At 45.2% G+C, this 24,357-nt stretch overlaps 1 protein-coding gene and 1 pseudogene across 2 annotated transcripts in view; one reads left to right on the forward strand and one right to left on the reverse strand.

Moving 5' to 3' along the window:
- APP1 (aminopeptidase P1) overlaps positions 1-10,180 on the reverse strand; it is a 29,475-nt gene extending 19,295 nt beyond the window's left edge. Inside the window, exons 1-7 of one of the 2 annotated variants that reach the window (XM_048714682.2) lie at positions 9,963-10,180; positions 9,731-9,794; positions 2,022-2,161; positions 1,346-1,630; positions 1,090-1,212; positions 759-1,019; positions 1-87 (exon numbers count right to left, since the gene is read on the reverse strand). In XM_048714682.2, coding sequence (XP_048570639.1) covers positions 1-87; positions 759-1,019; positions 1,090-1,212; positions 1,346-1,630; positions 2,022-2,161; positions 9,731-9,794; positions 9,963-10,076 — 1,074 coding nt within the window. In that variant the 5' untranslated portion in view covers positions 10,077-10,180. Of the gene's footprint in view, positions 88-758; positions 1,020-1,089; positions 1,213-1,345; positions 1,631-2,021; positions 2,162-9,730; positions 9,795-9,880 lie in introns of both variants that reach the window. The other variant, XM_048714683.2, reaches the window with a different exon arrangement.
- Positions 2,168-4,938, forward strand: LOC147975758 (uncharacterized; annotated as a pseudogene).
- Positions 10,181-24,357: the final 14,177 nt, after the last annotated feature.

The following is a 24,357-nucleotide window of genomic DNA, read 5'->3' on the forward strand; positions in this document are numbered from 1 at the left end:
CTGATTATCCAGCCAGGCCAGGTATTGCACAACAGCTGCGCCATCTCGAATGTGTGCCTTCCTCAAACCAGTCAGCTCCATGGGATTCTATATCATCATTACCAAATTTAAAATGTTTAGGCAAAAAAAATACTAAATGATTAAACTTGCGAGGTCATATAGCTTATCTTGCATACCCGTACGTACTAACTGAAATGCACACTATGTGCTTATGCAAAAATACAAAGTGAAATAAGAAAAAATAATATTGCTTGAACAAGATACACTTTTAGCGTGCAAACTATTATATCTGTATTCTGCATAATAGTTACAGGATATACTTCTAACATGAAACATTTGTTTAATGTGATAATATATGTTCACAATCAAAAGGGATATGATCAGTACACACAATTATGGCAAAACCTGTTTTTAACACTTCATTATCTTGATAGCTGATACCAATTTAACTCATTTGAGTGACTCAATGTTAACACTTCTCTTTTTTTCAATGCATCCTCTTGGTGCTCCTAGAAATTACTGAGCTCATTTATCGAGCACAATTTAGGCACATGCAAGTATCAAGGTCTCATGCTTGATCATGAAGCATAAATTTTCTTAACAGTACTAGATTTAGGGGAGTTTAAAAAAAGATGGTATGTATGTCATAGTCCATTGGAAAAGCTAAAGGTGATTGCAGTCTACTGGAAAGGCTAAAGGTGATTGCATGCACACAAATTTCTATTAAACACACATGCATACAAAAGAAAAGAAAAAACCTTGACAGCCTTTGGTAGAGCAATGGGTGATTGCAGCATCAAAGCTTGATCTGGTCTAAGCTTTGAGTAGAGTGCAAGGCAACACGAATTTGAATCAATCCAGATTTTGGAATGTTCCGCCACGTTGATATCCTTTTCCATGTGCAAGCTACCATTAACTGCAGAACCTTTTAGCTGTCCAGATGCAAGCAAGCTCACATCCAGCTGAACCATATCATACTCTCTGATATCAATACCACTTTCAGACATGTAATTCTTAACCTGCACCAGATCACCATTAACGCCACAATGGAAAAATTGCAAATTTTAAATATTCAGTTTACTCACTGACCTCAGTTGTTACTTTTCTCTTATCCACATAAAAGAAGGCACCATGCAGGGTTACAATAGCATAAGAATGAACCACTGGGCTGTAATGCACATCATTTCCCCGAACATTGTACAACCAAGCAACCTAAAATGGGGATTTATATGAAGAGGAAATTAAAATGATCATAAATCCTATAACATTTGAGAAAATAGAACAGATTCAATTTAATAGACCGTACGGAATGAGTGAAACCGAGATGCAAATCAATTAACTGTACCTCATCAAGGGCAGTAATTATAATGCCACTAGCCTTTTCATGTTGTAACTTTTCTCTTAACTGCTTCATCTTTTGTGCTACACTACACCCAGCAAATTCTACAGGGTGCACAATTACAGGTGTAGCATCATTCGGAGGACGATCTTTCCAAACTTCATCAACGAGGTCAGAGGAAAGCTGAAACAACATCTGATTCTTCTTTAAAAATGCTTGCTCATATCTCTGAGCAGAATCCACAGAGATGCACCATGAATCAATTCCAATAACCGCTTCATCCGAGAGATTCTGAGAACAACAGTGGATTTAGTTTTTACAAATTAAATTAGAGAGAAGAGTATTCAATTAACAGATGATGAAATGGCAATGAAGTTAAGGCGTTCACAATTTTGACATATTCCACAACTCTTGAAGAAATAACAAGCAGTTTCAATTACAGATTGATTGGTGTGTTTCCTTAAATGCTGAAGCTCAACGCTTATATCTATGAAGACAGAACTCTGAGGAGATAACCTTGCTATGGTGTACAAGAAAACCACATTTGCAGATTCACATCACTGAAATTGTGGCAGAACTCAAAACGGACAGCATAGTAGGTTCCTCGTCATTTGTACAAGTTCTGTGTGGTAGATTAGAAAATTGAACCAAAAATGTGCAAGGGAAGGTGGTCAATACTTACATCAGCTATCCAGACTTCGACTGGTGGGTCTTCTCCCATGCGCATGAGTCTCCACCGATCGCTAAGTTGATTTGTGGCCTGCAAGAAGTATCGTCCATCCGTCCATAATAATGCCTCCTTTGTAGTGATAAGGGCCAACCCTGTATTATAGGAATTGAGGATACGAACCAAATAAGACTCATGACAACTAAGTAAAAGGAAATAATGAATATCAGGCTCGGCATGTTGCAACACCCACACTTTCATATATCCATACCAACATAATAATTCAAATCAATAAAGTCCTTTATGATGAAACGAGAAAATCCAAAATTTTAATCCATAGCAACACACGGATATATAGCTAGCCCTACCCATACTCTTTATGACAGAATTGATGGGGGCGAGCGTCGATGTGCCATGCCATCTGGTGTTCATCTCATACAGGTGGAAGCTCCACAGCCCCAACCTGCTATCCGAGGAAACAATAATGGGATTGGTGGTAAATGACGGTGACAGGAGGAGATGATGTCAGAGAGATCGACATGATGGAAAGGGCATCCTCTATGGGATTTAAGGGAGAAGACGGCAAGTGTAGATAGTATGCAAGGGGAAGGGGCCGGTGCACAACTGGAGAACGTGATGACGGATTCATCACAGCTGCAAAAAGGAGAAGTGGCTCGGTGCGCTTAGATAGAGGAAAAAGTATATGTTGTTCCATGGCAACGAACAGGAACTCAACTAATCGCATAATAAAAGCTAACCAAGCCTCAACAAAGCACGAAGCTGATACTGGATTCGATCAATTGTTCACCATGATGACTGTCAGCGCTCCTTCTGTACCTGACGGCAAGTACAACGACGCCACTGAAGCTACTGTTGATGTTCCAGCTCTTGTCGACAATTCGTCCACATAGGAAAATGGCCGGCCCAAGTCCACCAGGCCCAAGAAGACACCACAGTGGCTTGACGGCCCAAGCTGGGTTCGCTAGAGTACTTATAGCCATTGTATGCGTTGCGTGTGAGATGGCAGGGATTTGAACGGCTTTGGCCAAGACTCATTCTCCTGTAAACGGATAGAGGTGTGGGTGGTTGGGAGGAATTCCTCTATCTGAATTCAAATCCCTAGCTCGAGTTCCCCTTTTCATGGCGTGGTAGAGTAGATCGAGAAGGGAGCTCACATATGGTATCAGAGACAGCGATCTGGAGGTCCCGCGGCACCGCCACAACACTCGCCTCCTCGACCACCGGCGTCGTCAAGCCATGGACAGCCTCAATTCGGATGGGCGCGCCTTCTTCGATCTCCTCCACTCCGAACTCGATCTCCGCCTGCAAGAGCAAGGTGAGCAGCTGATGCAGTCCATGGGCAAGCTCCTGGAGGCGAACAACTCCACGCTCGATTCGCTGATGTCGGCTCGCGTCGAGAGGATCCGCGACGAGCCGGCGCTGGATCAGGAGCAGTTTAGGGTGGACATCCGCAAGGCCGAGTGCCCCGAACCATCGCCCAAGGCCGACGGGAGTTCAACTTCACGCACCGCTGGGTTGGGTCGCCGTAAGACCGCTGCCGATGCCCTTGGCTCTGAATAGGAACTCCGGGGGAAGGCTCATAACGTCTATGTGTCTCCTCCGGTTAGAGGTGCGTGTGACTCTAATCCCTATTTCCGTCCCAGTTCACGTGAAATTCATGATGTGGATGTGTCTGAACCATCTTCGTTTTCTCTGCATCTGGAAATGCCAAATTTGACGGCAATAATCCGCGTCTCTGGCAAAATTGTTGCGAGGATCAATTCAAGTTGTGGAGCACATCCGTTCATCGTTGGATCGCATTGGCTACTACTGCTCAATTCGAGGGTCCTGCTGCTCGTTGGCTCAAATCCCTCCAGCGCCGAATGCCGTCTGCTAGTTGGTCTGAATTTTGCTCGGCACTCCATAGCAGGTTTGGCCGTAATCAACATTAGACCTTACTCAGAAAGTTATTTCGCATTGCTCAAGTTACTTCAGTGGAAGATTATATGGAACGCTTTGCCGAGTTGTATGATCAGTTAACTGCATATGAAGATGCACCCAATTCTTTGCATTATACCACAAGATTTTTGGATGGTCTGAAGCCTAGAGTTCCTATTGCTGTAGCACTGCAGAAGCCAAAAGATCTCGATGCAGCGTATGAACTTGCACTGTTGCATGGAGAGCTTGGGGAAGGATTTACACCCATGAACACAGCTTCTCAACGGAAGTCTGTAGCAACTACTTGTTCTCCTTATTCTAAGGGGCACAGTGGTGAAGACCAACGAGTTACTGACACTCCTAAACCGGTTCACACTGATGATAAATGGGCTGCTCTCAGGAATTACAGTAAGTCTAAGGGGTTGTGTTTTGTTTGTGGAGAGAAATGGTCCAAGGACCATGTGTGTAAGTCCACCGTGCAGTTACATTTTGTCCAGGAGATGATTGAGCAACTCCAATCTGTTGCAGGGGATGAATCTGAATCGTCTGACACTGATTATCAGTCTGTTACGTCTGTGCATAGTATGAAGTTGTCAGCTGCAGCTGTGGGCAAGGAACCTGAAGCTCCAGTGTTTCAGTTGGAAATTTGTGTGCAAGGGCATGATCTGATCTTCTTAGTGGACTCGGGGAGTACTCACTCCTTTCTGGACAGTAAGTTTCATATGTTGCAAGGCATTACTGTTACTAGACCTGTTTCAGTTACTGTTGCTGGTGGTTCAGTTCTCAAGTGCATACAGTTTCTTCCTGCTTGTGAATGGACTTGTAATGGTCACACATTTACTTCCGACCTTAGGCTGCTTCCATTTACATACTTATGATGGTATCTTAGGACTGGATTGGTTGGGCCCAGCACAGCCCTATGTATATAGATTGGGTCCAGAGATGGATGTCCTTTCAGTGGCATGGCAACACTGTAACTTTGCAGGGGCTTTTGTCAGAAGAATGTGCTCTCACTTGTGTTTTTGTATCCACAATTCAGTTGGAAGAACATCAGCCAACACTTCCTGAGATTCAAGTTGTTTTTAGATGAATTTGAGTCTGTCTTTGCCCCTCCTACTGAATTACCACCTAGAAGGTCCTGTGATCACACTATACCTTTGATTCCTGGAGCAAGACCTGTTACAAAAAGACCATACAGAATAGTGCCTCATCTGAAGGATGAACTGGAAAAGCAAATTGCAGAACTGCTGAAATCTGGTATGATAAGACCCAACACAAGCCCCTTTTCTTCTCCAGTTTTGTTAGTTAAGAAAAAAGGTGGTGAATGGAGATTGGTGATTGATTATAGATTGCTTAATGCCATTACTGTTGAAGGAAAATATCCATTGCCTGTGATTGATGAATTATTGGATGAATTAGCTGGAGCTGCTTGGTTTTCTAAACTGGACCTTAGAGTTGGTTATCATCAGATCACATTGGCTCCTGGGGAAGAGTATAAGACAGCATTTCAGACACATAATGGGCATTATGAGTTTGTGGTTATGGCTTTTGGAGTGACAGGTGGTCCTAGTACATTTCAGGGAGCTATGAATACTACACTTTCTCCTGTCAATAGGAAAAGTGCCTTGGTTTTCTTTGATGGTATCTTAGTTTTCAGCAAGACATTGGAAGAGCATGTTAAACATGTCAGGGAAGTTTTGCAGATGTTGAAAGCAGATCAATGGCAAGTCAAGTTATCTAAATGTGCATTTGCTCAAAACAAGATAGCATATCTGGGGCATGTTATCAGTTCTGAAGGTGTATCTACTAATCCTGGTAAAGTAGAAGCAGTGAAACAATGGCCCACTCCTACAAATGTCAAGGATGTCAGAGGGTTTCTAGGGTTAAGTGGTTACTACAGAAAGTTTATTAAACATCATGGTCTTATTAGTAAGCCTCTTATTGAATTGCTAAGGAAGGGGGTGCCCTTTATTTGGTCTGCTGTTACTGAAGAAGCTTTCCAAACACTGAAACTTGCATTGATTCAGGCTCCTGTCCTTGCTTTACCTCAGTTTGATAAACAGTTTGTGGTGGAAATGGATGCTTGTGACAGTGGTATTGGGGCTGTTCTTATGCAAGATGGTCACCCATTAGCTTATGTCTTTACTGAGTCCTCAGAACGGAGCTTTATCTGTGTAAGATATGGCCATATTACTAGCTGTGGAACAATGGAGACCTTATCTCCAAAATCAGGAGTTTCTAATCAGAACTGATCGGAAGAGCCTGGTACATTTACAAGACCAAAGACTGCACATTGTATGGCAACAAAAAGCTCTCACTAAAATGATGGGGCTGGACTATCAGATCACTTATAAGGGTACTGATAATTCTGCTGCAGATGCCTTATCCAGGAGTGTCGGTGTTCTCGGAACGGGGTACCCAGACTTGCCTGCCTGCGGCCCGGAGCGTGGCTCCATCAACTGCCCGATACGGCCCAGCTTCGACAGCGACAACTCAAGACCCTCGCGAGGAGGCCAAGCCTCGTGAGGCGGACGACACCAAGACCTCCCTGGGGCAGCCTCGCTAGGCTGGCTCCTGAGGAGCGAAAATATCTATGCAAGGGGCACCTCGCGAGGTTCGCGTGACGTGAGCCATGACGACCAAGGCCAGGCGGGCGCCAGCGGGCGTAGTGTACCAGTTTCCTCTTTGGTGCTAAGGAGGCAAGCGCAGGCGAGGAGTCCCGAGGCATCAGGCAAAGGTTTTCATATCGGTGCAACAAGACCAAGACCAGCAGGACGGCAGGACGAAGGTCATCGCGGAGCCCACAGCAGCGTCACCACCAGAGCCTTTTGCAGACGAAGACTACTTTTGTCAGGATAGCTTGTACTAGTTGTTCCTCTTCAAACTTGGCCGTTGTGGGATCCCTTCCCGCCTAAACATTTGGGAAGAGGACCAAGGCCACTATAAATAGGACCTAGCCACCACCGTAGTAGGAGACGGATCACTCAGGCCACCCTTACACTCACCAGCTCATCGAGCTCAAGAACACCTCACCTCCTGAGGCTGTCCATTCACTGTACTAGTTCATCCTCAGCCCCTTGAGGCAATCCACCCACAAACTGGAGTAGGGTATTACACCGCAAGGTGGCTCGAACCAGTATAAACCCCCGTTTCTCTTGTTCTTTGGGTTCGTCGAGCTAGGCCGTGGAATCGTTGAGCGAGCGAGTCGGGGAGAGAGTGTTCTTCGTGCGCACCCCAGAGTTCGAACCTCTAAGGGTTTGCCGGAACCCGTAATCCGACAAGGAGACCTGCCAACTCCCAGGTTTTCCACATCTCTAGTTCACAACCTACCCGGTTGGAGGAAGTTGTGGCTAGTCATGCACATGATGACAAAGCAATTGAGCTTTTACAATAACTCTCAATACAACCAGCTGATAAACCTCATTATCAACTTATCAATGGTGTGATTAGGTACAAAGCATGTACTCCCTCCATTTTTATATACAAGGCCACAAACTCAAATTACAGATACCAAGGTAAAATTGAATACATGTTTTGCAAGCTAGCTTTTCTTTTCGTTTACTGGGGTCATTAATACATCGCATGCATGCAAGAAAATTGAGTGAAGGAACTAACTGGGTGTAATTATGACTGCACACATGCAAGTATTAAAAAGTTGCTAGTACAAGAAAACATCATTAATTTTTGACTCGATTACTGTTGGTGGCCTTGTATAGATGCAAAATGTATATTTCATAGTGGCCTTGTATAAGTAAATGGAGAGAGTATCTAGATTGGCCAGCATCCTGAATTGCACTTGAAATTTTTCTCTGCTTTTCATGCTAGTCCAGTGGGAGGACATTCAGGTTTCCCTGTTACTTATAAGAGAATTAAATCACTGTTTAAATGGCAAGGGATGAAATCTTTTACTAAAGCTCAAGTGCAGTCTTGTTTGATTTGTCAGCAGGCTAAACCAGAGAGTGAACCATCCTGGTTTGCTTTCTCCCTTACTAGTTCCTAAGAAGGCATGGGACACTGTTACTATGGATTTCATTCCTGGTCTGCCATCTTCTTACCAGTTTGACTGCATCCTGGTGGTAATTGATAAGTTCACTAAGTATGGCCATTTTATAGCTCTCAAGCACCCCTACACTACTCAGTCTGTTGCTGAACCGTTCCTGGAAAATGTGTACAAACTCCATGGCATGCCTGCTGTTATAGTTTCTGACAGAGATCCTGTGTTCACTAGTATCTTTTAGAGAACCTTGGTTGCTTGTACCGGAGCTACTCTTAATATGGGTTCTGCTTATCAACCTGCTACTGATGGTCAGACTGAGAGGATGAACTGGCAGGTGAAGGGGTACTTGCGTTACTTTATCAGTGCTCACCCCACTAGATGGAAAAAGTGGCTCTCCTTATGTGAATTCTGGCACAATACCAACTGGCACTCGGCCGTGGGCAAATCACCATTCGAAGTTCTTTATGGTTACTCACCAAAATGTTTTGGGATTCCAACCTCGGATACGATGGCGCCAATGGACATACAGCTTTGGTTGGATGAACGTCAGGTGGTTCATGATTCTGTCCGACAGCATCTTCTGCAGACCCAACAGCGAATGAAACACCATGCTGACAAGCACCGCACTGAACGTCTTTTTGCTCCAGGCGATCTTGTGTTCCTCAAATTACAACCGTATGTGCAGTAGAGCTAATCACAAACTAGCCTTCAAGTTCTATGGTCCATACAAAATTCTGGAGCGTATTGGAGAGGTGGCATATCGCTTGGAGTTGCCGGAGACCAGTAAAATACATCTGGTGTTCCACGTTTCTCAGCTGAAACGTTTTGCCATGATCCTCAAATTACAACCGTATGTGCAGTAGAGCTAATCACAAACTAGCCTTCAAGTTCTATGGTCCATACAAAATTCTGGAGCGTATTGGAGAGGTGGCATATCGATTGGAGTTGCCGGAGACCAGTAAAATACATCTGGTGTTCCACGTTTCTCAGCTGAAACGTTTTGTCAAACCGCTCCATGAGGTCAAGACAGTCTTGCATCTTCTTTCACTAACTTGTAGTTCCTGTCAAATTTCTTCAGAAAAGAGTTCGCCGCTCTGGTCATCGTACTGTGGCACAAGGGCTAATCCTCTGGAGTGACTCTTCTACGGATGACGCCACCTGGGAAGATTTGGAGTCCTTGAAGCAGCAATTTCCGTGTGCTCCGGCTTGGGGACAAGCCTCATCTCAAGGAAGGGGGGATGTCAACGCTCCTTCTGTACCTGACGGCAAGTACAACGACGCCACTGAAGCTACTGTTGATGTTCCAGCTATTGTCGACAACTCGTCCACAGAGGAAAATGGCCGGCCCAAGTCCACCAGGCCGAATAAGACACCGCAGTGGCTTGACGGCCCAAGCTGGGTTCGCTAGAGTACTTATAGCCGTTGTATGCGTTGCATGTGAGATGGCGGGGATTTGAGCGGCTTCGGCAATGGATAGAGGTGTGGGTGGTTGGGAGGAATTCCTCCATCTCAATTCAAATCCCTAGCTCGAGTTCCCCTTTTCATGGCGTGGTAAAGTAGATCAATAAGGGAGCTCACAATGACAATGCTATCTTAGCTACTTTGAAAACCTCCCTGCTGCCGCTTGCAATTGCTGTAGCACACAAGTGGCAAAACAAGTTGCTACAAGCCTACAACAGCACAAACCTAGTATTATCAACTAATAGGCGGTGTTGTCGACCTGAACTCGTTGCAATTGGCAAAGGAGCGATCGACTAAGAGCTAAGAAGACGGATGGATTAACACTTACCAGCGCTCCCAGTGAACCCGGAGATGAATTGCCGCCGCTTGTCCCGCTCCGACACGTACTCGCTCTGCACGAACACGAACCAGATGAGCAAACCAATTCTCAACCATCGAGCAGAGGAACGAACCAGTAAAGCAGAAGAGATCACAAAACCCTAAACTCGGCGCAGTCGAGCCCGACAGGATCTGATCTACCCTGATCGGTTCCGATCGGCGCGGGCGGCAGGAGCAACAACCTGGTGGGCATCCTCGGAGGGGATGAGGAGCGCGTGGATCGGCGGCGAGTGCGACGCCATGAGCGCGCGGAGCTCATCCAGGTGCTGGTTCCTCGCCGCCGACGAGGACGTCATTATCCTCAACTTCTCCGTCACGTGGTCGGGTGTGTGTTTGGTCGCTTAGGATGCGATGCGTTCGCGGAGGAAATTGACTAGTATTTGTTCATGAAGTTTTATTAATAACTATTTTCCTGAGGTTTGATTATAACTACTACTCCCTTCGTTTTAAAATAGGTCTTTTGGTTCATAGAATAGGATTTCGTAAGAATAAGAATTTCGTAGAAAATAAGATGACATGTATCTCGAATCTTATGAGTATGAATAGGAAACGAGATGTCATTTGGTTGACATCAAAGGAATTTTTTCATTGAGTCTAGGTTCATTTTTATTTTCCTATGAAATGTGAAGGATAGAAATCAATCATATGTAGGAATAGGAATTCATTCCTATAAACCAAAGGGCTATAAAGAAAAAAATCCTATAAGAATCCTATCCTCTAAAATTCCTATAAAATTCCTGCAAATCAAAGGAGGCCATATAGTGCTTTCTTTATTCCCGTGCTTTAACTTTGATCATAAATTTAATCAATAAGACCGACTGCGGTGGGAGCAAAAGTTATATCAGTGAATTCGTATTCAAAAGAAGTTTTCAATTATATAGTTTTTCTCCCGTTGCAGTCGGTCTCGTTAGTTAAATTTATAGTTAAAGTTAGATCTCGGGAAGCGCATGCGCACTACTACAAAAAGTTGATTTATTCTTGATAAAACATTAATAAGGAACTAGCCTGATATACTTAGTGTATTTTGCATACTTGTCTTAGTTGGGTAAATGCAGAGTAAAAACATACATCTTTATATAGTTTTGTTGTCTGCATTAGGCTTTATGCATAAAGGAGCAATTAATTAGCACGTTATTTGGTTGCCTGCTTCATTGTTGTTAGACAAACAATACGTTATTTGATTGCAATAAATATGTGAACACCACTTAAACATTGTCTTGTCCTAGCTAAAAAACAAACGGCAGCTTATTCTGCCTACTAACAAATGATAGTAGAAATTATTAAAAGCCAACATGGTTGAATAGGGAAAAGTTCAACGATACTAATTAGGTGAAAGTTTTTCTTTTTCCTCTTTCTCTTTTTTTGTTGTAGTTGTCTTCTTCTTCTCTTCTGTTATTGTCTTTTTTTATTCTTATTATTCTGCTTCAAATCTTTGTCTGACCTTGCTATCCCACATTGCATGAATCCAGTCTAACCTTTTGTTCTTTCATGCTTCGTTGTCGAACGTCTCCACACCATGGCCAGAGCTGAAGACTTCATCGGGAGTCGCATCTTCCTCCTTCAGCACAAGTTCATGAATTCCCCACTGCAGAATCCAATTGAGAATGATGCAACATGCAAGAACAAGCTTTACCTGGGTAGGATAAGGGTGGAATGGCTTCTTGAAAGCACAAGTGCTCCCTGAGTGATTTTGGTAATTAATGTCAACATATCTCTTGTTAGACTAATACATTTATCTAGTATATCCCAGATGAGTTCAACAGTGGAGTGACGTGGACAAGAGGATGTGAAAGCCCTCCAAGATGCTAAGAACAAAGGATTGGCAAAATCTCTAAGCTCAAGACTCTACACTTTCATTTTAGTGATCCAAGATCACATTGAGTTCATAGGAAAGCCAATACTATTAAAAAAGATGAGGTGTTGCTTAATGGTTTGCTTGCTCAAAGTGCTTAGTGATACGCTCCAAAGCCCTCAACCACTTTCTCATATCCATATATGACCCGAACCTAAAGTCAAAATCAGCCCCACCAATTTGATTTATCCGGCGCCACCGAGTTCATTTGACATAGCCCCTGCCAGAAACCCTGATCAGTTTGGTCTCACCGAGATAGGCTTGCAAACTCTCTGTTACCTGTTGCAATAATTCCGGTCTCATCGAGATTTCCAATCGGTCCTACCGAGTTTGCTTGACCAACTCTCTGTTTTGCTTATTACTAAAATCGGTCCCACCGAGTTTGTGTAATTGGTCAAACCGAGTTGAGATTTTACCCTAACCCTAGCACATCGGTCCCACCGATTTGATCATATCGGTCCCACCGAAAACTCTAACGTTCCCATTTTGAGCCATATCGGTCTGACCGAGTTTCTTGATCCGGTCCCACCGAGTTTGGTGAATTGTGTGTAACGGTTAGATTTTGTGTCGAGGCTATATATACCCCTTCACCCATCCTCCATTCATGGAGAGATCCATCAGAACGTGCCTACACTTCCAGCATACATTTTCTGAGAGAGAACCACCTACTCATGTGTTGTGTGACGCCCCAAGACCGGCGCTCCAGATGCCTTCTATGTTTTGTGTGGCAGCTCTGTTGTTTATTTGTTTGTTGCACTCTTTTTTTTGCATCATGTGCATTGCATCATGTCATCTTGTAACCTTTTTAAAAAATCAACTAAAAAATTGCATGGATTTTTGGTCCATTTAAATCGAGAAAATTTGCATGGTGAGTTCTCTTTATAACATATCCTCCCAGTATTTTTAGGGAGCTACTATAAATATTCCATTAGTTCGGAATTAACCGCAAACACACTTGTAATTTAAACTCTCATGTCTTTTCTGCTTCGAGTTTTCTCCTCAAACTTCGCCTATAAATTCTTTTATCTTTTTTCGGAGTCCTACTAAAAATCTCAACATTTTTGGGACCTTTCTAATGCCCACTTCTTATTCAAACTCATTTGAATTTAATTCAAACGAGTTCGAAACCAAACTTCGCACACATGCTCATTTATACTTTTCTTGGATCACGCTCATTTTTGCGAGTCCAGTAAAATTAACTCCATGCCCAATCTCCACTCCAATCTCTCTCAACATTTCTTCTACGTTTTCCTTTTTTAAATAGAGAGGGAATAAGAGAGAGAGGAGTTCAGCCAAGTAGGCCTCGCCCCTCCCCACCAAATTGGCCAAGGCCCACCTAACCCCTTCCCTGCGGCCTGACCTAGCCGGCCCTTTAGGCCCAGCCGCCCCACCTAACCCTAACCCTCTCCCGAACCCCCACTGTCTCCCTCATCTCCATCTCGCACCGCTAGAGACTCTCTGCCCGATCCTCTCTCTCCCTTCGCCCTCTCCCTCTCGTTCCCTTGCCACCGCCACTCACGCACACACTGTGATAGCCTGGCTTATTAGGGATGATAGACTACTCATATCAATAAGGAATTCCTTCTTTTCCGGAGCCCATTCGGACAGAACTCCAAAGTTAAGCGTGCTCAGCTTGGAGTAGTGTCAGGATGGGTGACCGACCGAGAAGTTGCTCCCGGGTGCGCACGAGTGAGGACAAAGTGCGCAGAAAAAGACCAGTATTGATCTATGGGGCCAGTCTAGATCCCGCCGGGAGTAACGACCACCGGCGGGTGTGTCCGGGGCGTTACAAGTTGGTATCAGAGCCGACCCTCGCGGTTACACGGATGTTTGCGGACAGGTGCGCGATCATGTTGTTCATGACATTTGTGACCCGTCGTGGCACACGACATGGTACATGTACCGGACTGGATGCACAGACGTATGTGCCAAGAGGGAATGTTCCTGTGGCCCGACGAGGACGTCGGTTCCTCTGAGTGGGGGTGTATGTGATAGCCTGGCTTATTAAGGATGATAGACTACTCATATCAATAAGGAATTCCTTCTTTTCCGGGAGCCCATTCGGACAGAACTCCAAAGTTAAGCATGCTCAGCTTGGAGTAGTGTCAGGATGGGTGACCGACCGGGAAGTTGCTCCCGGGTGCGCACGAGTGAGGACAAAGTGCGCAGAAAAGACTAGTATTGATCTGTGGGGCCAGTCTAGATCCCGCCAGGAGTAACGACCACCGGCGGGTGTGTCCGAGACGTTACACACACGCACGCTTCCCAGCGCTCGATCCTCATCTCCCTTCCATCCCTCGCGCCTCTACCATCGCTAAGACTCCAGCGCCACCGAGCCTCCCTGCCTCCTGGACAAGTCCGGCCGGCCGCAGTTGCCATCGCCCGTGAGCTCGTTTGACTCGCGCGGCCATGGCGCTGCCGACCTCCATGGCTCGCCTGCACCTCGTCCCGTCCCCTCGGCTTCCGCCTCACGCGCCCCTGCTGGCTCCTCCCCTCGTGCACCCGAGCTCACAGACCCCGCCGCTGGAAACCGCGAGGCCACAACCTCCTCCTCGTCAAGTGATGCTGCTCGATGCGCGAGCTCCGCCGCCCTGCTTCCACCGAGCCGTGTGGCTCCACCACCATCTCCAGCAGCTCCTGCTCGAGTCGTCCGCCTCGCCAAGCCGCCGCCGTGCCAAGTCCCCTGCTCCGGCACCCTGCGCCTCCCCGTGCCAGAGCTGCTCCATCTCCGCCTCGTCAATCACCGGTTGCACCAGTGAAAGTGCAACTATCCCTAGGTGGTTTTGGTAATTCATAACAACATATAGCTCATTGAGCTAATGCTATTCCAAGATGATTATTTCAGGAAAGCTCAATGATTGGCATGGCATGGATGTGAAAGTGGAACCCTCAAAATGCTAAGGACAAAGGATTGGCTCAAGCTCAAAAGCTCAAGACTCTTCATTTCACATTTTAGTGATCCAGGATCACATTGAGTCCATAGGAAAAGCCAATACTATTAAGGAGGGATGAGGTGTTGCTTAATGAGCCTCTTGCTTCATGTGCTTAATGATATGCTCCAAAATCCTCAACTACTTTTCCATATCCACATATGACCTAAACTCTAAGCCAAACTCGGTCCTACCGATTCTTCCTATCCGGCGCCACCGAGTTTCAATTGTCATTAGCCACTGCCAAACCCTAGCATTTTGGTTCTACCGATAAGGATCTCGATCCCACCGAGATGGGGTTGCAAACTCTCTGTTTCCCTTTCGTAACTTTTCGGTCCCACCGAAAGAGCGAATCGGTCCCACCGAGATTGCAATGTAAACTCAGTGTTTCCCCTTTGTAACTTTTCGGTCTCACCGAGTTCCACTCGGTCCCACCGAAAGAGCAAATCGGTCCCACCGAGTTTGCCTGACCAACTCTCTGGTTAGCTAATTACCAGACTCGGTCTCACCGAGTTTGTGTAATCGGTCTCACCGAGATTACGTTATGCCCAAACCCTAACCGAATCGGTCCTACCGAGTTGCATGTCAGTCCCACCGAAATTCCTAACGGTCACTAGGTTTACATTTTCGGTCCGACCGAGTTTTATGATTCGGTCCCACCGAGATTGGAAAACTGTGTAACGGTTGGATTTTGTGTGGAGGCTATATATACCCCTCCACCTCTTTCTCATTCAGTGAGAGAGCCATCAGAACACACACATCATTCCAACTCATTTGTTCTGAGAGAGAACCACCTACTCATGTGTTGAGATCAAGACATCCCATTCCTACCATATGAATCTTGATCTCTAGCCTTCCCAAGTTGCTTTCCACTCAAATCTTCTTTCCACCAAATCCAAATCCTATGAGAGAGAGTTGAGTGTTGGGGAGACTATCATTTGAAGCACAAGAGCAAGGAGTTCATTACCTACACACCATTTGTTACTTCTTGGAGAGTGGTGTCTCCTAGATTGGCTAGGTGTCACTTGGGAGCCTCCGACAAGATTGTGGAGTTGAACCAAGGAGTTTGTAAGGGCAAGGAGATCGCCTACTTCCTGAAGATCTACCGCTAGTGAGGCAAGTCCTTCGTGGGCGATGGCCATGGTGGGATAGACAAGGTTGCTTCTTCGTGGACCCTTTGTGGGTGGTTGCTTCTTCGTGGACCCTTTGTGGGTGGTTGCTTCTTCGTGGACCCTTCGTGGGTGGAGCCCTTCGTGGACTCGCGCAACCGTTGCCCTTGGGTGGAGCCCTGTGTGGACTCGCGCAACCGTTACCCTTCGTGGGTTGAAGTCTCCATCAACGTGGATGTAAGATAGCACCACCTATCCGAACCACGGGAAAAAAAACCGTGTCTCCAATAGCGTTTGAATTCTCCAAACCCTTCCCTTTATATTCTTGCAAGTTGCATGCTTTACTTTCCGCTGCCAATATACTCTTTGCATGCTTGCTTGAATTGTGTGATGATTGCTTGGCTTGTCCTAAAATAGCTAAAATCTGCCAAGAACTAAAATTGGGAAAAGGTCAAGTTTTTATTTGGTCAAGTAGTCTAATCACCCCCCTCTAGACATACTTTCGATCCTACAAGTGGTATCAGAGCTTTGGTCTCCATTTGCTTGATCTCCATAGCTTTTGGTGGTCATAGCCTTGGTTTCACAACCTAGGAGAGTATGGCGTCTAGCGAGGGAAATTATCACCGTAGAGTTCCTTACTTTGATGGTACTAATTTTGCTAGTTGGAAGCATAAAATGAAAATGCATATTCTTGGACATAACCCCGCCGTTTGGGCTATTGTGTGTGTTGGTTTGCAAGGTGACTTCTTTGACGGGAGAGAACCAAACCGTGAAGCTACCGCGGATGAGTTGAAGATGTTGCAATGCAATGCTCAAGCTTGTGATATTCTCTTCAACGGATTGTGCCCCGAAGAATTCAACAAAATCAGCCGCCTTGAGAATGCAAAGGAAATTTGGGACACTTTGATTGATATGCACGAAGGTACCGACTCCGTCAAGGAATCCAAGTTGGATGTGCTTCAAAGCCAACTTGACAAGTTCACGATGAAGGATGGTGAAGGTGTCGCTGAAATGTACTCTAGGCTTGCTCTCATCACAAATGAGATTGCCGGCTTAGGAAGTGAAGAGATGACCGATAAATTCATCATCAAGAAGATCTTAAGAGCCTTGGATGGAAAATATGATACCGTGTGCACATTGATCCAAATGATGCCCAATTACAAAGATCTCAAGCCAACGGAGGTGATTGGAAGAATTGTTGCTCATGAGATGTCACTTAAGGATAAAGAGGAACTTCACAACAAATCAAGTGGTGCCTACAAAGCCTCATGTGAAGCCCCTACATCATCAAGTGAGAAACAAGACTTCAATGAAGAATTGAGCTTAATGGTGAAGAACTTCAACAAGTTCTACAAGAATAGAAGCAAAGATAGAAGCTCCAAATCAAGGTCCTACAATGACAAAAGATCTTCTAGTAGAGAGCGAAACTGTTACAATTGTGGAAGACCCGGACACTATTCCAACGAGTGTACGGCTCCCTACAAGAGAAGAGAAGAGTCTCCAAGAAGAAGAAGCAAAGGATCACCACCAAGAGAGAGAAGGAGTAGAGATGATCGTTATGAACGAAGATACTCACGGAGAAGCAAGGATTCAGAAAGGAAGGAAAAATCATCAAGGAGCTACACAAGACGAAGACATCAAGCTCATGTTGGTGAATGGGTATCCGGCTCCGACTCCGACAGCCACTCCGAGAGAAGTTATCACTCCAACTCCGAAGATACTCAAGATGAAGGTGTTGCCGGTCTAGCACTTGTGTCAACCAACTCCTACGACATATTTGACTCACCAAATGAAGGAATTGGAAGATGCTTCATGGCCAAAGGTCCTAAGGTAACACACCCCGAGTATGTTGATTTCAATAGTGATGAAGATGACTTGTTAGGTGATGATTTGATTGGTGACAACTCTAGTGATGAATACTATGATGAAAGACCAATTAATCATGCTAATCAAGATAAAACGAATGACAATGATAAGGAGAAGATTGAGGCTCTAACTAAAGAACTAAAAACTCTTAAGTTAGCTCATGACACTATCTTCGAAGATCATCGAGAACTTTTAAGGGCTCATGAGAAGCTACGCTTTGAAAAGCTCAATCTTGAGCAAGAGCATGAGTTCTTAAAGGCAATCAATGATGATCTCCGCAAGAAAAGTTCTTCTTACATTGCCAAGCGTTTACTCCTATCCACTTACATGCCTCAAGTCAAATCTAACAAGAAAGATTCTTCCTCTAGTAGTAACAATGATCATGCTAAATCCAATATTGTTGCTTCTAGTAGTTCTCTTGATTCCACTAATGATTCTCTTAGCCAAGTTACACTTGAGCAAGAAAATAGCTTATTGAAGGAAATTATAGAGAAAGGAGTGTACAAAAGCCTTGCCGGGAGTAAGCAATTCGAGGAAATTATGCGCAAGCAAGGAATGCACCGGAAGAATCAAGGTGTTGGTTTTGAACGAAAGTTCAATGCCAATGGAGTTGAATGGGAAGAAGATCAATACCCCAAGACGAAGTTTGTCCCTCAACAAGAGAAGTATACTTCTTTCAAGGGGACACAAGCTCAAGATGATCTTCCACCACAAGACTACGAGCAAAAAGGCAAGGACAAGCTTCAAGAGGAAATTGATGCATTTGAAGAAGCTCCAAAGACCTTAGTCAAGTGGATTCCCAAGACTACTTCAAGTTCCACTTCATCAAGTACGACTACAACTCCAAGGATTCCCATCAAGATGATGTGGATCCAAAAGAAGAAGAACTAGAGAGTTCTTGAGGGTGACTCCGCCAACATACTTCACTCTTATCATTTTGGCAAAAACAAGTGCAATCAACTTCCACATCTTGCACTAGTTCAAGGAGTCACAAACCCTCTTGTTGGTAAGACAAGGGACAAGGTAACCTAAAAGTTTTCATGGACATCATCTTTTGTGTGCATCACTCTATGTCTATGGATATCCTTGTTTGTTCCTTGTGGGACTAACCCATGTAGGTATTGAAAGTGCAATTCACTCAAATGGATAGCTCCAAGAGATCTACATCAACATTGAGCATCCACATCTTCAATATCTACATGAAGTCATCATCGACAAAACCCAAGGTTAGTTCATCCCTCTTAGGGGGGATATCACATCTAGGGGGAGCTTTACTCTAAGACTTGAGCTAAAGCAACTCTAAAGATGTGAACAAAACAATGCTTTATGTAAAAGTGGTAACCCCACTTGAGCCTAAACGATGAGTATGACCTACGATCAAGTGTTCTCACTTGACTCCTAAGTCAATATACTCATATATGGATGACCTAGTCATCGCAAATTGCTTGATAGATGCTAGAATTGGTTGTGCATGCTTTGCCACATATTTCATTTGCCATCTTATTGTGTGAGCATGCTGATTGCATATTTTACTCATTCGAGGACATCCACTTGTTGCTTTGATTGTTCGGTTTTATTTCTTTTTGCCAAGTGGATGGACAAGAATGCCTAAGAACCTCCTCTAGCTATCTATGCTGTTCTCGTCTCAAACTCTATTCATGCTGCATTACAAAATTTGATCAAGTCAGATTCGAACCACTCTGTGTGAGGAGCGCTCGGAGTCCCCGATTCGTCATAGACTTAAACTTCCAAAACCTCTTTATGAATCTCGGTCTGACCGATACTCCATTTTCGGTCATACCGAGTTCATTAAGTTGATCTAGGTTTTCGATCTCGGTGCAACCGATTTGAACTTTTCGGTCACACTGAGTTGCAATAACTGTACACAGTTTTGCATCTCGGTGCCACCGAGTTGTTCCACTCGGTCACACCGACAGGGTCAGGCTATATATAGTGACGGGCAAAATTTTGGAAATTTCTCCGAAACCTCCTCGCCCGCGCGATAGCCTGCTCTGCCTTCGTGGTCTCCGGATCGTCTTCTCGCCGCCAGTAGCCTCCTGTCGCTGGTCTCCGCCGCCGTCAACGGATTTCTGCCCCGCCGTTGCCGCCGTAGCAAGTCCCCGCCAAACTAGGGTATGGACTTGATCCTTGTGCTATTCCTTAATCCGATTCCTAGCACATTGTGATCATCATGATTCTTGCCACGATTGAAACACTCCTATCCAGTCAATGAACTCGTAGATTAGGCTTAATTCGAAAATTTTAGGGTTAGGTTTCCGCCGAAACCATCTCGGACCCACCGAGTTGAAAAACTCGGTCCCACCGATCTGGCTTTTGCCATTGCACAAGTGAAACTCGGTCTGACCGAGAATAACTTATCGGTGCGACCGATTTTGGAATTCTGTGAAACCCTAGCAGTCTCGGTGCCACCGAACTGTGACTCGGTCTGACCGAGTTCACCAGTTCTGGTGCCAAAACTGCTTCGGTGTCACCGAGTTTGAAAATCGGTAGATCCGAGATGCTTTCTGTAGAAAACTAAAACTAAGTTTTTGAATTATTCTTTTGCAAAAATCTCTGTTTTTTTTGTGATGCTCATCCACTCTATCTTATCCATAATCTATTCACAGGGTCAGCAGTCAGTTTGCAACATGTCTGATCAAAGTGACAGTCAGAATGTGTCTGAGCAGCAAGTTGTGATGAGTGAGGGCACTAGCCCCTCAAGTTCTTTTGATGATGGCAGCAGGAGCACACCCAGCAATCTGCCTAAGGCTGCCACACGTCAAAGGAAGAAGAGAACGTCTGATTCTGAGGATGAAGACTATGTGGCAGAGGAGGAGGCCACTTCCAAGAGAGTTGAGCCAGCTCAAGGCTCAAAGCCAGGCCTGAAAATCAAGAGGCCAGCAGGCAGGCAGCCCATGTCAAAGGCTAGAGCCTCCACTGAGAAGCCTGCTCCCATTGAGCCCGTTGCTGCTGAGGGCAAAAAGAGGAAAGAGAGGGTGAAGAAGACTGTAGCCAAAGTGCTTGGGAGAGCCTCCATCATGGTAGAAGAGGAGGAGGAAGAAGAGGCAGCTGCACCAGCGCCCAAGGCAGCCAAACTTATGGGAGATGCCATAAGGTCAGGAACAGCTGCATCCAAGCCCAAGGAAGCACCCAAGGCTGCATCTAAGCCTAAGACAGCACCAAAGAGAAACACAAGGAGTATACCTGCCGCAGAAAAGAACAAGGCCCCAGTGCCTGAAGCTACTGAAGAAGAGGAAGAGAGTGTCCTCCGGAAGCTCAAGCCCAAGATCCCAGACCACAACGATGCTCATCCTGTGGCTGAGGACATGAAGCTCAGGAGAGACTCAGGGCTGAGAAAGTGGAGAGAAGCAGATCCGTATGCTTCTAAGAGAAGGACTGCCGTGGATTATAGATTTCACACCAAGGAGCAACAAGATTTTTATGAGACTGTTTTGCTTGACAAGAAGCCAATCGTTTGTGACATGAGATGGGTCGACTGGACCTACATCAAGGAGAATGAAGAATACTACCCAGGAGTTCAGGACAGCTTCAGAGCGTGTGGAGTAGAGGACTTTGTTGGGCAGAAGCTCATAAAGTGGAACGAGGAACTCATCATGCAGTTCTACTCCACAGCTCACTTTTATCCAGATGGGAGGATTACATGGATGTCAGAGGGTACAAGGTACCAATCTACAGTGGCTGAGTGGGCACAGATCATCAATGCCCCAGAAGAGCAAGATGAGGACTTGGATATCTATGCCAAGAAGAAGATGGACCATAACTCCATGTCCAGCATGTACAAGGAAATTCCCAATGAAGCTCTTGACACATTCAAGTTTGGCTCAGTGCATTATCTGCTCTCAGGATTGCCTACTATCAATTGGATACTAAGGCACACTCTGTTGCCTAAGTCTGGAGATCACAAGATGATCAGAGGTCACGCAATCAACTTGCTTCATGTCTTTGACGTGCCTCAGAAATTCAAGGTCATGAGTCTCATTGTGGAAACCATTAAGAGGACAGCTGCAGATCAGAAGAGGAGCTGTGGATATGCCCCTCAGATTCAGGAGCTCATCAACTCCAAGATGGGCACGGGCATATATTTGTTGGATAAGGAACACCTGCCCATCCGCCCAGATTTTGAGAACAATGAAGTTGTGATGACAGAGAGAATGAGCCATCGTCTGCACAAGCATATGCAAAGAAGGAGAAGGCGAAGAAGGAAAAAGCTGCCAGGATGCCTACTCAAGCAGAGGCATCTGAATACTTCTTGAAGACCAAACAAGAGCAGCTTGGTTACTTGATTGCGTCCACCCTGCGGATTGAGCAGAGTCTAGCCACCCTGACTCAGAACCAGGCGAGTTTAGAGAGGATCATGGAACAGAGGTTCTATGACTTGGACATCAAGGTAACAGAAGTTCAGTCTGCAGTGGAGCAGCTCCAGAAGGACATGAATGAGAGGAGAGGCAGGACCACGACTCATGCGTTTGCGAGGGTGCCACGAGGTCCGAGGTCGTCTGCACTGCCAGTTGCTGACACCAGAGCTACTACTTCAGCACCAGCTACAGCCTCAGCTCCAGCGTCTACCTCAGCTCCAACTCCAGCGACTACTTCAACATCTACAGAAGCCTTCGTCCTTGGAGTGATCCGGACTCCACCACCACTTGAAGATCAAACCCGAGCGTCGATCTAGTGCTATGCATTTTCTAGGAACTTTTTGGTAACTTGTTGCCAAAGGGGGAGAAGATGTATAGATCATAGGCTTCGAGAGAGAGAGTGTGCTTTTCTCTCTTGTTTTATTTGGTGGTTTCTTCAAACTTTGTTTGCTTTTGTGTGTGAGATACTACGTCCTTATGTTTGTGAGACATCGATGATCATGTGTTTGATCATAAGCTACACTTAATGTTTGCTTAATGCTTGCTTAAATATTATCATTCTATCTATCGTTTGTGATCATTCACTATTCTTGGTGATGAGTGCATGTATTTCAATCTTATCATTTTGAGCGCTCCACCAAGATGTATGTGACATGGAAGAGTAACCCATGATTCTAACTCTTTGTGCATTTGCAGTCCAAAGCAAATTTTAAATATGCACAAATTTAGGGGGAGCTCTTACTTATCACATACTTCTCAAAGCGACAATATATTTCATGCTTATTATCATTTGTCGAAGCTTTGATCTATATGTTGTCATCAATTACCAAAAAGGGGGATGTTGAAAGTGCAACTATCCCTAGGTGGTTTTGGTAATTCATAACAACATATAGCTCATTGAGCTAATGCTATTCCAAGATGATTATTTCAGGAAATCTCAATGATTGGCATGGCATGGATGTGAAAGTGGAACCCTCAAAATGCTAAGGACAAAGGATTGGCTCAAGCTCAAAAGCTCAAGACTCTTCATTTCACATTTTAGTGATCCAAGATCACATTGAGTCCATAGGAAAAGCCAATACTATTAAGGAGGGATGAGGTGTTGCTTAATGAGCCTCTTGCTTCATGTGCTTAATGATATGCTCCAAAATCCTCAACTACTTTCCCATATCCACATATGACCTAAACTCTAAGCCAAACTCGGTCCTACCGATTCTTCCTATCCGGCGCCACCGAGTTTCAATTGTCATTAGCCACTGCCAAACCCTAGCATTTTGGTTCTACCGATAAGGATCTCGGTCCCACCGAGATGGGGTTGCAAACTCTCTGTTTCCCTTTCGTAACTTTTCGGTCCCACCGAAAGAGCGAATCGGTCCCACCGAGATTGCAATGTAAACTCAGTGTTTCCCCTTTGTAACTTTTCGGTCTCACCGAGTTCCACTCGGTCCCACCGAAAGAGCAAATCGGTCCCACCGAGTTTGCCTGACCAACTCTCTGGTTAGCTAATTACCAGACTCGGTCTCACCGATTTTGTGTAATCGGTCTCACCGAGATTACGTTATGCACAAACCCTAACCGAATCGGTCCTACCGAGTTGCATGTCAGTCCCACCAAAATTCCTAACGGTCACTAGGTTTACATTTTCGGTCCGACCGAGTTTTATGATTCGGTCCCACCGAGATTGGAAAACTGTGTAACGGTTGGATTTTGTGTGGAGGCTATATATACCCCTCCACCTCTTTCTCATTCAGTGAGAGAGCCATCAGAACACACACATCATTCCAACTCATTTGTTCTGAGAGAGAACCACCTACTCATGTGTTGAGATCAAGACATCCCATTCCTACCATATGAATCTTGATCTCTAGCCTTCCCAAGTTGCTTTCCACTCAAATCTTCTTTCCACCAAATCCAAATCCTATGAGAGAGAGTTGAGTGTTGGGGAGACTATCATTTGAAGCACAAGAGCAAGGAGTTCATTACCTACACACCATTTGTTACTTCTTGGAGAGTGGTGTCTCCTAGATTGGCTAGGTGTCACTTGGGAGCCTCCGACAAGATTGTGGAGTTGAACCAAGGAGTTTGTAAGGGCAAGGAGATCGCCTACTTCGTGAAGATCTACCGCTAGTGAGGCAAGTCCTTCATGGGCGATGGCCATGGTGGGATAGACAAGGTTGCTTCTTCGTGGACCCTTTGTGGGTGGTTGCTTCTTCGTGGACCCTTCGTGGGTGGAGCCCTTCGTGGACTCGCGCACCCGTTGCCCTTGGGTGGAGCCCTGTGTGGACTCGTGCAACCGTTACCCTTCGTGGGTTGAAGTCTCCATCAACGTGGATGTAGGATAGCACCACCTATCCGAACCACGGGAAAAACATCCGTGTCTCCAATAGCGTTTGAATTCTCCAAACCCTTCCCTTTATATTCTTGCAAGTTGCATGCTTTACTTT

The sequence above is a fragment of the Triticum urartu genome, chromosome 4A (assembly GCF_056163025.1).
Source record: "Triticum urartu cultivar PI428250 chromosome 4A, HENAU_Tu73, whole genome shotgun sequence".
Classification (NCBI taxonomy): Eukaryota; Viridiplantae; Streptophyta; class Magnoliopsida; order Poales; family Poaceae; genus Triticum; species Triticum urartu.